Source organism: Macaca fascicularis, chromosome 18 (genome assembly GCF_037993035.2).
Source record: "Macaca fascicularis isolate 582-1 chromosome 18, T2T-MFA8v1.1".
In the NCBI taxonomy this organism is placed as follows: Eukaryota; Metazoa; Chordata; class Mammalia; order Primates; family Cercopithecidae; genus Macaca; species Macaca fascicularis.
The window spans coordinates 39,735,944-39,753,512 of record NC_088392.1 but is presented as its reverse complement, the minus strand read 5'-3'; the positions used below and the strand labels follow the sequence as shown (position 1 = coordinate 39,753,512).

The following is a 17,569-nucleotide window of genomic DNA, read 5'->3' as shown; positions in this document are numbered from 1 at the left end:
TGGACAGAGGGCTCTCAGGGAGAGGCGTGAAGGCTGCCACCCAGGCTTGACACCCAGCAGTCTTGCTGCCAGTGGGAGGAGTTCCAGCCAGGAAGGCCAGGGCACCTGGAAGGCTTTACCTCCATGATGGGACTGGATGCCAGCACCTTCTCTTCGATGTTGGTTTCACTGGCCGAGCCACCAACGGTGGCAAAATAGCGCATAGCATACTTGGCTGACACCGTCTTCCCAGCTCCAGACTCCCCACTGACTATGATGGACTGATTCTTCTCATCTCTGGAAGGAAAAAAGCTCTGGTAAGTCACTGGCCATGGAAAGGCTCTGCTGCCATCCAGGGACTCTGTCTGACAAGGGCCTGAGCCTCACCGGGAGCATCTCTCCCACTTTAACGGATAAACGCAGAGGAACAGTGTAGAAATAGTCTGCCCTCCCCGACACCTGCACACATCCTGAAAGTGGGAGGAAGAAAGCAATTCTACCAGGGCACATACCTTCATTTACGGTCTAGAGCAAGAGTGGTACAAACAACTGGCCACTCTCCCGAGTTCCCTCTGGGTGCAGTGCCCTTAGATCGTTCCCTTACACACATCCTTTAAGAATTCACAAGCACACATAGACCAGGCGCTGTGGCTCACACCTGTAATTCCAGCACTTTGGGAGGCAGAGGCGTTGAGTCACAAGGTCAGGAGATCGAGGCCATCCTGGCTAACATGGTGAAACCCTGTCTCTACTGGAGGGGGAAACAAAACAAAACAAAACAAAAAAACCCACACACACGAAATTAACTGGGCGTGGTGGCATGCACCTGTAGTCCCAGCTACTTGGGAGGCTGAGGCAAGAGGATCGCTTGAATCTAGGAAGCAGAGGTTGCAGTGAGCTGAGATCATGCCACTGCACTCCAGCCTGGGCAACAGAGCAAAACTTCGTCTCAAAAAAAAAAAAAAGAATTCACAAGCACACACTTTTAGTTATATCATCTCCCCTTTGTTTCTCTAACATTCCCATCTGTGTCACTGTACACATTACAATTTCTTCAAAAACACGGATCTTTTCTTCTCCTCCTGCATTTGAGCCTAGTAAGCCAGCAGACACAGTTTTGAACATTTTTGTTCATATAGGTAGGTCACAAAGGGTGTGCTATTAGCCACCAGGGTAATCTTGCCTCAAATTTCTGAGAACTTTGATAAAACTATCAATTTCAATAAGTGGAATCTGAGTCAGAACAGAGGGCAGAAAGAAGATACTCTACATCAGATAGGAACACCTCTGTTTATCCCTTTAGAACAGGTGGTAGGAAGACAGACAAGCAATGGAAAGAACAGCTCAGTGGGTATCCAAGGAACATGGATGTCCCTAGCAAGCCATAGAAGCTGGTATAAGGAGGGCCAGGCTGGTGCCAAGAGACCCAAGTTCTAAACCTGTCTTCATTTGGAAAAGAGGGGGGTTAGATTAGATGTATGCTCAAAAGCAGGGAGTAAGGAAAAATGTTTGGGCCACAGTTTTGGGAAATGGTTTGTAAGGGCTATATTCCACCACCCACCTCCAATTCACAAACCCATTGTCAAGAGGTCAGGCACTCTGCTTTCACTCCCCAGTGTCTGTAACCGTGCCTGGCACAAAGTACAAACTCAATATATATCACTAAACCAGAAGCAACTTAGCTCTCAACTAATCTAACTCCCTTCTTTTCTAAATGAAGACAGGTTTAGAACTTGGGTCCCCTGGCATCAGCCTGGCCCTCTTTACACCAGCTCCCATGGCTTCCTAGGCAGAGTGGGCTAGAAAAGAACAGAGAAGCACCACAGGGGCCTGCCCCGCCTTGCTAACTGTCAACATGAGTAGGCTGTAGCTTATTGGCACAGGTGAATGAATGTCAGCTTCTCTTCTGATCAGGGCTAACAGATGGAAATGTGGTGTGATGATAGAAGGGAATGGTCCAATTAGAGATGACCTAGACAGAAAAGAAGCAGGCTGGAGGTGGGAGCCGAAGGCAGAGTCATGAGGTAGCTGACATGAAAAAAACCTTTACCATGAGCTGCTCTTCAAGGTCAGCAAGAAGTGCCCCAGCTCACACAAACGGTTGATTAGCAATGGGGACGGACCTGAGTGGATGTGGGTGTCTAGTAGACACTGTTGAGAAGACAAAGCTGAAAAAAATGTATCTTTCAAATATGATACACAACCAACTACTTGAAAATGTATGTTGAATCCTATCCAGTATTTGGGGACTGGAATTATCACTGTCTCTCTGAGATCCCTTGTAGTTCTAGGACATGATTGTAGTCAGAGCATCTCCTTGCTGCTGTGAAATCTCGACATTGAAAGGCAGCCTCTAAAGCAGCCTGGGGATATTTATATTGCCTCTTCTTTTATTTTATAACACATCCCTAAACCTAGAGGATAATGACAGGTGTCACCTCTAATCTTAATATCTTCATTATCAAGTCCTTAGAGAACTGCTCAAAGCACAACCATCCTAGGCAACTAAGAACATCACAAGTTTGGTGTTGTACCTCTGAAAAAGAGAAGTTTGATACCATCTTTAAAACTTCCTGGGTATCTGCAATAAACAGAACTAGATTATAGCAGCCACACCCAAAAGTGTAGTTATGTCCCAAATTTGTGTGTTTAGCCCCAGATAAATGGATAAGTTTAGAATGTGTCTAAGCCTTGATCATCATCAAAGAACCAGTTAGAATGCAGAAGTATATACTATCTCGAGTACTTAATAAGGATCCCAGGGAAGCAACACACAGATGCCAGGAGGGAATGAATCTCATCAGTGGAGGAGGGGAGATGGGTAAGCGCTGCCGGGCTCCTGCGTCAACACAGCACACACAGGACACTGGACTACAAGGAGACCCAGGTGACAGGTTACACTCGGCAAAGACAAATGAGGCACACACCAGCGATGCTTGTCACTGTTCACCTATGGCGTCAATAAGGGAATTCCCCTGCATATCACTGGGGAGTGACTGGAAAGTCATGCCCTTTTCAGGAAAGAGCAACTCATACAAGACATGGGGAAAAAGTGGGCTCTTCCTGGGGGGTGAGTGGCCAGGAATCAAAAAGGGGGAGCAGGTCACGTGACAAGTGTCAAGCATTCAAAAAGAAGGAATCAAGGCAACAGAACAGTAAAACTGGCAGGATGCAAAAGGCAAATTTTGGTGTTCTGATGAAAATGGACACACATGGCTAATAAATTATCAAGAGTTATTTTAAAAAACCCCAAGTTTAAAAAACCTTTACACTTGAGGCTCTTCTGGGAAACAAGTCTTGGAAATCACCAATAGTGCTAATTCTGGCTAACTTCACGGATGTTAGATCTGATGCTGACATGTAGGCTAAAGTCAGATAAACTCACTTCTTAGAACAACAAGCACCATTCAACAGCTCCCTAATTCAGAGGTAAAACGTCTGGAAAAATTGATGATTTTTACTTAGCTTTATTACACTTCTTTTGCACATAGTAGGCACTCCCCTCCCTAGCCTAGGGTAGGGCTGGGCATGTGCCTGTAGTCCCAGGTATTCAGGAGGCTGAGGCGGGAGGATCACATGAGCCCATGAGTTCAAAGGCTATGATAAGCTATGATCGCACCACTGGGCAACAGAGCAAGACTTCAACTCTTAAAAAAATAGAGCAGGGCTAGGTGCACATTCGGCATATACACACTATTCTGTAACAGCCCGCAAAGTGCAGCGTGCAGCAGCTCTCCCACTGTGTTCTATGTATGTATCCAGTGTCCTGGAGCGGGAACCCCAAAAATGGACATTAAAGACAGACTTGAATTTGAACCTCGGTTGCACCACTGATTAGCTGTCTGACTTTGGACAAAGTAGTTAACTTATTTGACCTTCAGATTATCTCAGTTCAGTCTGTTAGAACTCTGATCCCTGAAGCTCAAGCTCTTCTAAGTAGTCACCATGATTAAGATACCTAGGTCTCTAATTCATTCCAATACTCCTGCCAGATTAAATTGCTAAAGCACAGTTTTAATCGTGTCTTTCCCACTCAAAAAAAGTTAAATAACTACTCATTGCTTACCAAATCAAGTCTAAGCTTTTTAGTTGAGCATGTAAACCCTTCTACAATGCATAACCCTAATGCTAAAACCCTTGACAAGTATGGGGTTTTGTGAAAAGGACCCTGGGATTGTAATCTAAAGGATCTGTCCTGAGTTCTGGTTCTGCTGCCAACAAACTCTTGGTAAGTCACTTACCCACATTATAGAGAATACCTCCCCATATTATATATTTGCTGCAAGACTGTGAGATGATCTCTACAAGTTTTTGTTTGTTTTTCGATACAGGATCTCACTCTGTCACCCAGGCTGGAGTACAGTGGCACAATCACAGCTCACTGCAGCCTCAACTTCCTGGGCTCTGGCAATCCTCCAACCACAGCTTCCCAAGTAGCTGGTACTATAGGCATAGGCCACCACATCTGGCTAATTTTTCTACTTTTTGTGGGGATGGGGTTTTGCCATGTTGCTCAGGCTGGTCTTGAACTCCTGAGCTCAATCTGCCCACCCTGGCCTCCCAAAGTGCTAGAATTACAGGTATGAGTCACCGCCCAGCCTATATTTCTTATAAGATGATGGTATCAAGGTTCAGCCCAACAGGACTACTTGTCTTTGATGACCACACACTTTCCCACCACTGCCATTTCTGGTATTCCCTCTACCTGAGGTAACCTTCAATATATATGCTTCGATGCAGTCCTGTCCATGTCCAATGCCTGGACAGTCTGCCCTGACTGCCCACCCAGGCATCCCAGAAGGCAATTATTTCCCCCACCTTGTAAAGTCCCCCATTACTTGCTTTTCCTCCTCTTAAGACCTTGTCATATTTTGTCTTCTTTTGAAGTCAGTCCCGGTGAGGTCATTTCACTTGCTCTGTGACTTTGGGTGGCTTCTGTTTTCTGGCCCTCCATCTTTTCATCTCTAAAGTAAAAGGCTGTGACCTGGACTTCCCAAGTGATACTGCCTACCTTTGACATTTGATGATCCTCTAACTAAAATCCTAACAGGAAGTAGGGGTAGGGAAAAGCTTAGTTTCAAACTGTGGCTATTTAGGGCTCATTAAGGGGGAGATGTTTAGAAATACAAAATCTGACCCAATGTCCTTCAAAAATATAACCTATGTGTGGCTCCATCCATTCACCCCAGTGACTTGGCTGCCAACTTGCATCGATCTGCTTTTCAATAAAGCCACCTCTCCTGAGCCCAGTGAAATTCCTTTCATTTAGAAGAAGTAAACCATTGGCAAGGAATGTAGTACTCAGCCACGATTCAGGTCCACACAGTCTTGAGAAAGTTAAACAGCAAAAGGCCCTTGAAGGACTCAGACAAGAGTACCGGAGCCTGAGGTAAGAAACTCAGCCATTCTGCAGCTTCCAGGCAAAAGACCCCACAACCAACACATCCACACACACACCACCTCCCCAGTTCACACTGGCCCCCTTCTGTGACACCTGAGAGGCAAGACTTAGCTTCTGCTAAACTACCCTAACTCCTCCTAGAAGTTTCCCACCAAACCACTGCAGTGCTTTAGGCTGATGAGCAAGATCAAGTCCTTCCTCCCCATTTCTGGGTGGGGCCACCTGGTAGAGAAGGTGAGGCAGGTGGCTGGCAGGGTACCTGAGGTCACTCTGCTCAAAGGAGGGGCCTGCTGATCAGCCAGAGAGGTACCCGGGGAGCTCCATTTTGAGAAATCCCACTAAGTGTTATCTTGTTCGGGTTTCCTGAGGGGTGTAATTTGTTACCTGTGGTCTCCCAATTAGCTATACGTACACAGAACCCACAGGGCAGCACCACTCAAAGCATCTCAGAGATGACGAAGCATCCCCAGGAAAGCTCCAGAGGCTTCACTCCCCAGCAACCAGCTTGGCTGTGACCAGTGAGGCCAAGTGTCCCACTGGAGACTTGGGTGGCACCTGTGGTATCCTTCCTCCTCAAACACTAGGTTCTATCAGCCACACTCAGTTCACACGTCACTAAATGAGGGCTCGCTATGGGCAGGCTCTGTGCTTTCACCTTGAATTCCCAGGGCTCCTGGCATCCAAGCCTATCTCTGGCACTTCCTCTATGTAAGTGGCACCAGTATCTACTCATTCACTCCAGTCAGAAACCTAAGAGTCACTAGGGATTTCTCCATTTCCCTTAAGCCCTACATCAGCACATCCTGTTGAACTTCTCTCCAGGGTGTAGTCTGTTTCCTCCTCTGTACCTTTTAGTCCACACCATCATCATCTCTGGCATACATTACAATAGCAGCTTTCCAGCCTGTATTCTCCTCCTCCTCTAACATGTCCTTCTTATGAAACTTTCTGAAAATGAACATCAGACCATACTTCTCCCTTGCTTTAAGCCTTCCAATGGCATCCCTCTGCCCTCTAAATAAGACCCACATCCACTGTGTTCAAGGCCCTGGGGGACCAAGCACCTCTCTCCAGCTTCAGTGCATGCCACCCTTCTACTGGATATGTTCAAGCCACACAGGGCTTCTTTCTTTATTCTCTCCCATGTTGCAGTGGCCTGAAGCTGTCCCAGTTCAAACTGGTAATCCCCTTCTTTGATCTCACAGCTCTTAATGCCTGGTACTCAATCACATCCATAACTGCTGTTTAATGTAATTAATCATTTACTTACATCATGCTCAAATAGTTTATGAGACTCTTAGCATATAGCCTTCGCTTAAGATACATAAGATGACTGGATGCCAGTGTTCCCATTTTAAATAAGAGAAAATAGAAGTTTGGAAAGGTCAAGTGATACACCCAGAATTCCTTAGCTAGTGAGACACTGAGCCCAGATTCAAACTCAGGCTTCCATCTCCTTGCCAATTTTCCACCGGGTTATGCTGTATTATCATTACACTCCTTCTTGTATAATAAAGCAGCCTTTAACGAATCCCTCCATAATAAAATTAGCCTCAGTATAAGATTAAAACATATTGGGGTTATCAGTGCTGGCTGGCTTGACATCACTTCTCCAGAAGGCCCCCACCACCCGCCCATAACCCTCCTACGTTCATAGCGCTCACTATACAGTGTACTAACATTTTCCTCAACTACTTAGCTTTCCTCCCACCCTGGTCTCCCCACTAGAACCTAAATCCTATGATGGTCAATTTTAAGAGGAAGTCCTTAGCAAGGACTGTCATGTATAGCAGTACAGGCTGAGCCTAGCGTCTGGAGCCCCCTTCGAGTTGTACAAGTTACTGCCTGCAAACTTGGTCATCCCCGCCCTATGCTCAGCCTTCCATGATTCACCCACAGGAAGGGGACTGATGGGTGTGTGTGTGGGAAATGGGAGGGAGCTGAGCCTTAGACAGGTACAATTCTATGTACCTGAATTGGAAACTCCCTGAAAGGATGCAGAGGTGGGAACAACACTCACTTAGGCCCACACACACCATGGTTGCAAAACAGGAAGAAGGGGAAGCCTGGCTTGCCAAGCCACCACAGAAAGGACATCCCATCTCCAAACCAGTCATGAAGCCTCTCTATAACATTTTGTCCTCTGTGACAAATGGTCTGAAGATTTAGGTGTGTCAACAGAATATATTCTGTTCATTAATGGGATAATCAATCTATTGCTTTTTGTCTATGTCTACACACTCTAATCACATGGTCAACACCATCACCAAAACACACATCACCGACAATGGTTTTAAAAAAGGACTATGCTAGATAATAGAATACATAGAATTTTAAAATAATTTCTGTCCAACAAAGATATTTGTAGAAGTACCATGGGACAGTATTAATACTTGGAAGACAGGGTAGAAAAATACAGTGACAATGAGTCTTGGAAACAATGGTGACTTAAAATGATAATAGTATATATGGGCCAAGCGCAGTGGCTCACATCTGTAATCACAGCACTTTGGGAGGCTGAGGCAGGCAGATCACTTGAGGTCAGGAGTTTGAGACCACCCTGGCCGACATGGTGAAACCCCATCTCTACTGAAAATACAAAAATTAGCTGGGTGTGGTGGTGGGTGCTTGTAATCCCAGCTACTTGGGAGGGTGAAGCAGGAGAATCACTTGAGCCCGGGAGGTGGAGGTTGCAGTGAGTCGAGATTGCGCCAGTGTACTCCAACCTGGGTGACAGAGCAAGACTGTCTCAAACAACAACAACTACATATGGTATATTTTCATGATAAAGTCAAACAAGCGAAATGAAACATAATACTAAGAGATACAAACACATGAAACTATATTAATGTAAAAAACCTATTACAGTGAGGAAAGTTAGATAGGAGGAGGAGTCCAGTGGAAAGAAAAATCAGATTGGGGGAACAAAAGGTTATGTGGGGAGAGAAGAGTAAGGTTGGGGAGCAGAGGTAGGTTAAGGCAGAGGTCAAGTCAGGTGAGAAGGGATATGGAAAATTATGATAAGTCAGATTTGGGCTCAAAACAGAGTCACATAATTACAATTATTCTAACATTCAAGGGCTTCCTCCCAAGGTTGGGAACACTATAAAAAACATTTCTGCTGCAAGAAGGGGCTGGGCCGGAACACTCCAAGCAAGAGAGTCTACAAACCCTTCCAACAAGGCAGCCAGGCCTGAAAGTGGGAAGGAGATGTGTCTCAGGCACCGGGAGACAGGGCACTTCTATGAGTGGTTCTCCAGCCCCAAGGGCTAAGCAGGTTCTGGGTTCCTGGGGTGAAAATGGCAGAGGGATGTCCCTATGCAGTCTGCCACCAGGTGCTGACATTTTACTCTACCATACCCTCCCTACCAGGGCAGGGCACCACTCAGCCACAGCCCAGAACCGAAGCCAAGCCATTCAGGAAGGCTGTCATGAATATTCACTGGAAACTGCGTAATTGGCATTTGGCAGGTAGAGTCCCAAGTGTCTACTTGGTAAGATGAAAATGAACCTTCTGATAGTGTAAGAGATAAGTACTTAGTACATTTAATATCCAATATCATTTTCCCACTTCAGTTAAACAGTGGCCCTTGGAGTGCTAAGCGCTATTTATAAGTCTCTCAGGTGTAGTGTGATATAGGCAGCAGTGAAATGAATCTGTCCCTTCCTCTTGCTGGCTGTTCCCGAGCGGGGCTGTCTCCAGCTCAGATGAGATACTATCACAGAAAGAACCCGGGGAGTGCCACCCAGCCCACCCCATGTTGGGCAGACGGGCCAGAGGGAGACAGAGAACTGGTTAGGGCACTCCTCGGTATAAAAGGGAATGTGCTAATTCCCTTGCTCTTAAAATAAGGGGCTGGAAGATTATCCCTAGGATCTCGTGCTACTCCCATATTCTGTGATTCCAGATCCAGATTATACTGGAGCTGTGTGATACATTCCATATCAACTGAAGTTTATAGAACTGCTAATGTCCAAAACGCACTGGAATTCAGAAAGCTACAGGTTTAGATGAAACTGAACAACAAAGGCACGTGTTTCCTATGATTTTATGCTTTACAGACTTATTCTACTGTTGTCATTAGCTACGGGTGAACTATGATATACACATAGAATGTGTAGCCTGTCGGACCAAATAAACATCACTTTTCAAATGCACTTATTTCACTTGTTCTTGGAAACTATTTTGTAGCGAGGGAGTATATTCAAGTAAAATGACTTTTCCTTGGCCAGTAGTACAGCTAGCATTTTAGCCAGCTGCACGAGTCCCTCATTCTGAAACCCATCCTTTCTCTATACCACACTGTCTCTTTGGCATGCCACCAGTAAGATACAAGTCTTGTATTTTTCCTTTGATAGATACTGCTTCATCCATTCTTTTTTTTTTTTTTTTTTTTTTTAATTTAGAGCATCTTTGAAGGTCAATGTCAGCACCTTCCTCACTTCTCCAGGTGGCCTCTGAGATGATCTCCTCTTCCCTTGTGATTATAACTGCTGCCCGCAAGTTGTCCACACTGGTATCTCCCCAACCCAGATACTTCCTCTGAGAGCCAAACACATATGCCTAACTGCCCACTGGACAACGACACATGGAGGGTACATAGGTGCTCCAAGGCCTGCACATCCAAAACAGCGCTCTTCAGCTCCCCACCCATCTGTTCCTCATCCTGCCTTCCCAAGGGATGGCTCAGCAATAAGCAGGGAACCTAGGAACTGCCCATGACTCCTTTCTCTCTTTTACTCCATGAGGCCAAGCCTCCTGTACTGCTTTGAATTCTTTTCTACTCCACTCCACGAAGCCCTGTTCCTCCTCCTTTCCCTCCCAGATGCTACCACAGCAGAACTGGTCTTCCCATGACAATTCTATCCCCTACTCAATCCATTTCCCCTCATTGCTGCTGGAAACATATTTCCAAAACACTCATCTGAATGTGTCCAGGCCCTGCTTAGCACCCTTGCACCAGACCCTGTAGTATGGTGGGTATAGTTAGGGCCTGTAGCATTCCAGGCCCTGCACGAGCTGTTCCCAGAGACCATTCCAAGCAGAGGTGCCAGGCTGTGCAAAGAGTGGGACAGCATAGGTAGTGTTCAGGGAAGAGGCAATGCCAACTGCAGAACCACTATTTGCTCATCACAGAGTGGTTTCAACCCTGGCTGTACATTAAGAAGTGCTTGTGGAGCTTAGGAAACTACTTCTGCTGGATCCCACGCCAGACCAATTAGATCACAGTCTCTGAGGGTGAGGTCCAGATATTTGTTTTTAAAATTCCACAAGTGCTTCTAATATTCTACTACAACATGAGTTCTGCTAGGGTTAAGAAGCACTGCTACAGACTCAGCTTTATGAAATGGGTCACTACATAAACATGTTCAGGTACTGGCAGCAATTCAAATACCTTGTAACTCGTTCCTGGTCAACATTAGCCTAATACAATGTACTAATGAATTGAAAGATGAGCTTGAAGAAACTAAACAGCCTTTAATTTATGAATGTATTAACTGCTCTTCCTGGCTGAAGACAACAGAAACCTTTATTAATTCCAAGTTCTAGCTACTCGCTTATGATAAATCACCTAGAAATACAAACAGTTTCCTCATTCACTGGACTTACATTGTTGACAGCCATACAGTTGAAATAATGATGTAGACTGGTCAGCTTTGGATGTCAGAGTCACATAGATGGCACATTCACTAAGTTTCAAGTGCAAATCCTGTTTATCCCCCATGCCCAATTCAAAGGCCATCCTAGAAAACCTGCCCGGAGAAGTCACCTGGAAGAAAGTGCTTCCCCTTCCAGGGAACTATTGCTCGGCACCTGGGTGTCCCTTCTGTGGCTGCCACCTTCTCTTCTCCTGGGTGACACTGACTGCAAAGCCGCTGAATGGTTTGTTGAAAGCCGTGCTGCAAATTCAGAGCCCAAAGTGGACAAAGGTCAGCATTTCTTCCTCCTCCCATGCAAGGGCCCTTCAAACACATCATGCGTCTAACCACAGGAGAGGCTGCTTCATAAACAATCTGCTTCAGACTGAAGGCATTCCAGCAAAGTCATAATCCACCCATGGCTTAGCAGATAATTCATGTAACTATGGAACTCAGAGCAAGCACACAGTGAGCACTGGCTGTACTTATCAAAAGCACTCTTTTATTCATGAGTCTCTTTAGTACAATGTCCCAAAGTCTGTGGATCCCAGGATACAAATGAATTATACCCATAAGGTCACTCAACACATCTGAGTCCTTGAAAGACAGACTCGCTTTAGTGGGCCAGAAAAGACCCAATAATGGAAAACAAATCAATCATTCATTAGGCTGGCAGGAAAACTTGCTGACCTCAGAAACATCTCTAACAAAACTAAAATTGAAGCATACTACCCACTTCGTTCAGCCACATCAGTCTTGGATTGGTAACATCTGGGAAATTCTGGCCTACTGGTCTGAGTATGCCAACTCCATGCCTCCACACAGCACCTCAGGCTTCTGAGGTATCCCTTTCAATTGCACCTACACCCTGAGATTTTAAGATGACAAATGACACCATTTCAATAGATGAGAAAATGACACTTATGTCAAGCACTGAACTTCTGCAATAGAAGCTTCAGGCCAAAACCAGCCAGCCCTCTTGAGAGAATCAGATTCCTTCAGTAACTTGGGCTCAGTAAGAGAGGAACCAAAATCTTGCTTATAGTAGTTCCAATGGATTACTCACCTCCCTGCCTTCTCTCAAGGATCCTTTTATACAGCAGATATAAGTGGCCAAGAGTTAGCAATAAAATAGTAGACTTAGGTAACACAGACAACCAAAACTCACAATCATTATCAGTTGTACCCGACTTCAAGATGACATCCGAAATCTCAGTTTTCCCATCTGCTGACAACATGAGGCAGGTCAGAAAACACTCACTCGCATCACAGAGACAGTAACAGTACAGAGCCAAAGTGATTTACCCAAAGCTTGGGTTTCCCTGGCAGGACCCAGTGCTGCTACTTCCCCCTCCACTGCCTAGCCCAGCAGAGAGGCTGGCAGGGAGGACTGCCCATAGGTTACAGCCCCAGGTGCCCCTGGGTATGCTGACTGAGTCACCATGGACAAGAATCCAAGACACAGAGCTCTACTTCCAAGTCAGGAATCTTTGACCCCCTCAGTTGTAGTCAATTTCTCTAGCTTCTTCCTTCAAATTCTTTACTTAAAAAAGTAGTAAAACCAGGCTATATCATAAAAATGACATTGAGGCGGCCAGTGTTAGGAAAAGAAACCCAGGGCCCAAAGAGCTCACAGATAAGAGAAGCAAAAGCAGAAAAACTGGTTGACTAGTAAATACTGTTTTACAAATGTCTACATAAAAAAGTCCCAAAATTATAGAGAAAATGGATGAGGAAAACAAACAAACAAACAAAAAACAACTATGGGTATGGTTAACTCACAACAGAAGCTATACAGAGTTATTTATTAATGATAATGTAGCGGTCTTCTTTAAAAAGACTTTGAAGGGGCATTTCCACCTCAGGCAAGTTATTTTATTTCTGTAAAACTTGGTTTCCTCATTTGTAAGAGAAAGTATTAATGATCCCCCAACTCTCTCACTATGGGCTGTGTTGAGGTGTATAACGTGCCATCAGATTGGGCGAGATACAGCCTACAATTTGGTGACATTAGTTCACTGTAATGTGGCACCTACCACCCTATCACCCGCGGTAAATGAAGTCCAGTCTCTCCTTACAGATCCGTTAGAGCTTTCTAAGTGTCTCCACTCTACCATTCTGGTTGGATGAGGAGCCCAAAAGGGAAAGCTGTTATTTCACACGGAGTGTTCTCTCCTCCTGTAGGATGGGAAGGATGTCTGTTCTACCCAAGTACCTACAAACGTCTCGGCCCCACGGGAATGAAGGTGGGGTTCAGCTGTTCCATCCATTAGGCAAGTTTTTACTGCACAGCTCCCTTGGGTAAAATTTTGAACTGTGTAACTGAGTGTAAGAAAAGTGGTCCCTTGAGGGGCTGATGCTCAAGTAAGGGACCATGCCTAGCACATCTAAGATAAAGAGAAGCATCTGTGTGAAAATAGACTGTCAACAATCTGAGGGCTCAGAGAAGATGACCCTGGGGGAAGTCTCCTGGAATTGGGGATCTTGTTAGATTTCAAAATGTTAACAGCCCTAAGGTTGATCTTGACCAAGAATGAGAAGTTTGCACAGACAGAAGGGAAGTTGAAAGACAGGAATTCCCTCTGCAGTGGGTTCATGGGACAGGGACCAGGGGGCTGAGCCAAAGACAGAAACGTGTGAGCTTTTTCTCTGGGAGGACGATTTTGGATACAAACAAGTTCTTAACTATCATGTGCACTAGAGAGAAATGAACCCCTCTGACCTAGTGAACTTCATTTTTGATCAAAAATTAAGCAATGGCTCTCCCTATGAGTAGGGGACTGTTTTACTGCAGACATTTGACCACTCCTTTGGCTGGGTAATGTAATTAAAGCAATCTTCAAGTATTTCCAGGATCGGAATTCGCTTGCTTTGCTTAAATTTTTTCTTAAATTATTTTGGGTGCTCCTTTAATAATTTTAATTGTTGGAGTCTGGATATTTTCAGTAATAGTTATAAGAAGTCCCTTAACATTTGTAAAATCCCAAAAGGTAAAATTTTTTAGTGTTCTTTAGGGTTTTATTAGTGTCATTTATCAAAATCTACAGGCATTTTCAGTTTTAAGTTAAATATTCTGTTGGCACAGCAGGTGTGCCCAGGGCAAGGGAAGCTGGCTTCCTGGTAGTTGTCAATTATCTTCTTTGGGGACACATGAAGTCATGCCACATTATCTCATCCCAATACAGCTTTTAAGGCCCCAGCCTTCTGTGCCATCGAGGTGAGCAAGTACCTCCTCCAGGTGCTTGCAGTAGCCCCTGCTGAATAAACAGCTCCTGTTGTAAGCAGCGCATCCTGCCTGTTAGGAGCCCTCTGGTATGAGCACCGTGATTGCACTCCATGGAATATTTGGTAAAAGCTGATCTGGAACATATTAAGATTCCTGCTGCAACCAGAGTCACCTCCAGTCCTGGTCATCTTGAGCACTACGGGCTCCAAGACCAGGCTGGAAAGCCTACCTCGAAAACCTGATCGGCAATCACAATTTGGTGATACATTTTGCAGAACCATCTTACAGATTCCCAGCTGGTAGGGAAGGGACACAGGGAAAGGGCCAAAGATGGGAGGCATCAGACAGTAGGCAAGGCCTTCAAGATCCCAGGAAAGCATGATCAGAGTGCCGTGCAACCCAGAACTTGAGGACTCTGCTGGCCAGTTGACCAACTGTTTCATTAATCTCATTCTCTTTTTCTTTTGTGTGCCTTACTGTGCCTGACTCTCAATACCACCAAAATATATACTAACCCATGATCCAATCCTATGTGAACCCAGTTCCTAAAGGGTTTAAGCCTTCCTTTTACATGTAATAAAACTTAGAGTTTAAAGGCTGACATCTAATTTGGAGAAACCCCCTTTAAAATAAAAAGGTAGATTTATTTCCATACTGGTTAGCACGTGCAGTAACTGAATTCTTTAACATAATGTATATCTTCAAAATACAAACCAACCCTCTTGGACAGGATTCTTTACAATGTGTATTATTCACACTTATCTCTGCCCTCATCCCACCTGTCACAATCTCACGTTATCCAATCTTGGCTTAAATGATGCCATCTAAGAGACATTTTTCCTGTCCACCTTCTCTAAAACATCTTCTCCAAACCTGTTACTTTGCCTTATTTATGATATCTGAGATGTAATTCACATATCATACAATTCACCCACTTAAAATATACAATTCAAAGGTGCTTACAGAGTTGTGCAACCATCACAAGAGAACATTTTCATCACCCCCAAGAGAAACCCCATACCCATTACCAGTTGCTTCTCATTGCCTACTAATCCCCACACCTTGCCCTAAACCAACCCCCTGACTCCCAGCTTGTGTCTACCCCCTACCCCAAATCTATCCTTCTTCCTACACTACCCCATCCCTAACTCCTAACTCCTAAAGCTACCCCTACTCCACATTTAGCCCTACACCCTTCACCCCATCTCCACCTCTTTTTTAAATTATATTTTAAGTTCTAGGGGTACATGTGCACAACGTGCAGGTTACATATGTATACTTGTGCCATGTTGGTGTGCTGCCCCATTAACTCATCATTTACATTAGGTATATCTCCTAATGCTATCCCTCCTCCCTCCCCCTCCCCACAATAGGACCCAGTGTGTGATGTTCCCCTTCCGGTGTCCAAGTGTTCTCATTGTTCAATTCCCACCTATGAGTGAGAACATGCGGTGTTTGGTTTTCTGTTCTTGCGATAGTTTGCTGAGAATGATGGCTTCCAGCTGCATCCATGTCCCTACAAAGGACACAAACTCATCCTTTTTTATGGCTGCATAGTATTCCATGGTGTATATGTGCCACATTTTCTTAATCCAGTCTGTCACTGATGGACATTTGGGTTGATTCCAAGTCTTTGCTATTGTGAATAGTGCTGCAATAAACATATGTGTGCATGTGTCTTTATAACAGCATGATTTACAATCCTTTGGGTATATACCCAGTAATGGGATGGCTGAGTCAAATGCTATTTCTAGTTCTAGATCCTTGAGGAATCACCACACTGTCTTCCACAATGGTTGAACTAGTTTACAGTCCCACCAACAGTGTAAAAGTGTTCCTATTTCTCCACATCCTCTCCAGCACCTGTTGTTTCCTGACTTTTTAATGACTGCCATTCTAACTGGTGTGAGATGATATCTCATTGTGGTTTTGATTTGCATTTCTCTGATGGCCAGTGATGATGAGCATTTTTTTATGTGTCTGTTGGCTGCATGCATGTCTTCTTTTGAGAAGTGTCTGTTCATATCCTTTGCTCACTTTTTGATGGGGTTGTTTTTTTTCTTGTAACTTTGAGTTCTTTGTAGGTTCTGGATATCAGCCCTTTGTCAGATGAGCAGATGGCAAAAATTTTCTTCCATTCTGTAGGTCACCTGTTCACTCTGATGGTAGTTTCTTTTGCTGTGCAGAAGCTCTTTAGTTTAATTAGATCCCATTTGTCAATTTTGGCTTCTGTTGCCATTGCTTTTGGTGTTTTAGACATGAAGTCCTTGCCTATGCCTATGTCCTGAATGGTATTACCTAGGTTTTCTTCTAGGGTTTTTATGGTTTTAGGTCTAACATTTAAGTCTCTAATCCATCTTGAATTAATTTTCGTGTAGGGAGTAAGGAAAGGATCCAGTTTCACCTTTCTAATTACAGCTAGCCAATTTTCCCAGCACCATTTATTAAATAGGGAATCCTTTCCCCATTTCTTGTTTTCGTCAGGTTTGTCAAAGATCAGGTGGCTGTAGATGTGTGGTATTATTTCTGAGGGCTCTGGTTCTCTTCCATTGGTCTATATCTCTGTTTTGGTACCAGTACCATGCTGTTTTGGTAACTGTAGCCTTGTAGTATAGTTTGAAGTCAGGTAGCGTGATGCCTCCAGCTTTGTTCTTTTGGCTTAGGATTGTCTTGGCAATGTGGGGTCTTTTTTGGTTCCATATGAACTTTAAAGCAGTTTTTTCCAATTCTGTGAAGAAAGTCATTAGTAGCTTATGGGGATGGCATTGAATCAACAAATTACCTTGGGCAGTATGGTCATTTTCACAATATTGATTCTTCCTATCCATGAGCATGGTATGTTCTTCCATTTGCTTGTGTCCTCTTTTATTTCACTGAGCAGTGGTTTGTAGCTCGCCTTGAAGAGGTCCTTTACATCCCTTGTAAGTTGGATTCCTAGGTATTTTATTCTCTTTGAAGCAGTTGTGAATGGGAGTTCATTCATGATTTGGCTCTCTGTTTGTCTGTTACTGGTGTATAAGAATGTTTGTGATTTTTGCAGATTGATTTTGTATCCTGAGACTTTGCTGAAGTTGCTTATCAGCTTAAGGAGATTTTGGGCTGAGACGATCGGGTTTTCTAAATATACAATCATGTCATCTGCAAACAGGGACAATTTGACTTCCTTTTTTCCTAAATAAATACCCTTTATTTCTTTCTCTTGCCTGATTGCCCTGGCCAGAACTTCTAACACTATGTTGAATAGGAGTGGTGAGAGAGGGCATCCCTGTCTTGTGCCAGTTTTCAAAGAGAATGCTTCCAGTTTTTGCCCATTCAGTATGATA

At 44.4% G+C, this 17,569-nt stretch overlaps 1 protein-coding gene across 2 annotated transcripts in view; it reads right to left on the bottom strand.

The window, feature by feature from the left end:
• The window catches only part of MYO5B (myosin VB), a 395,079-nt gene that overhangs the window by 194,818 nt on the left and 182,692 nt on the right, over positions 1 to 17,569 (bottom strand). For both annotated transcript variants that reach the window (XM_005586729.4, XM_074022272.1), the window contains one exon: positions 120 to 276. In XM_005586729.4, the coding sequence (XP_005586786.3) occupies positions 120 to 276 (157 nt within the window). The remainder of the gene's footprint in view (positions 1 to 119; positions 277 to 17,569) is intronic.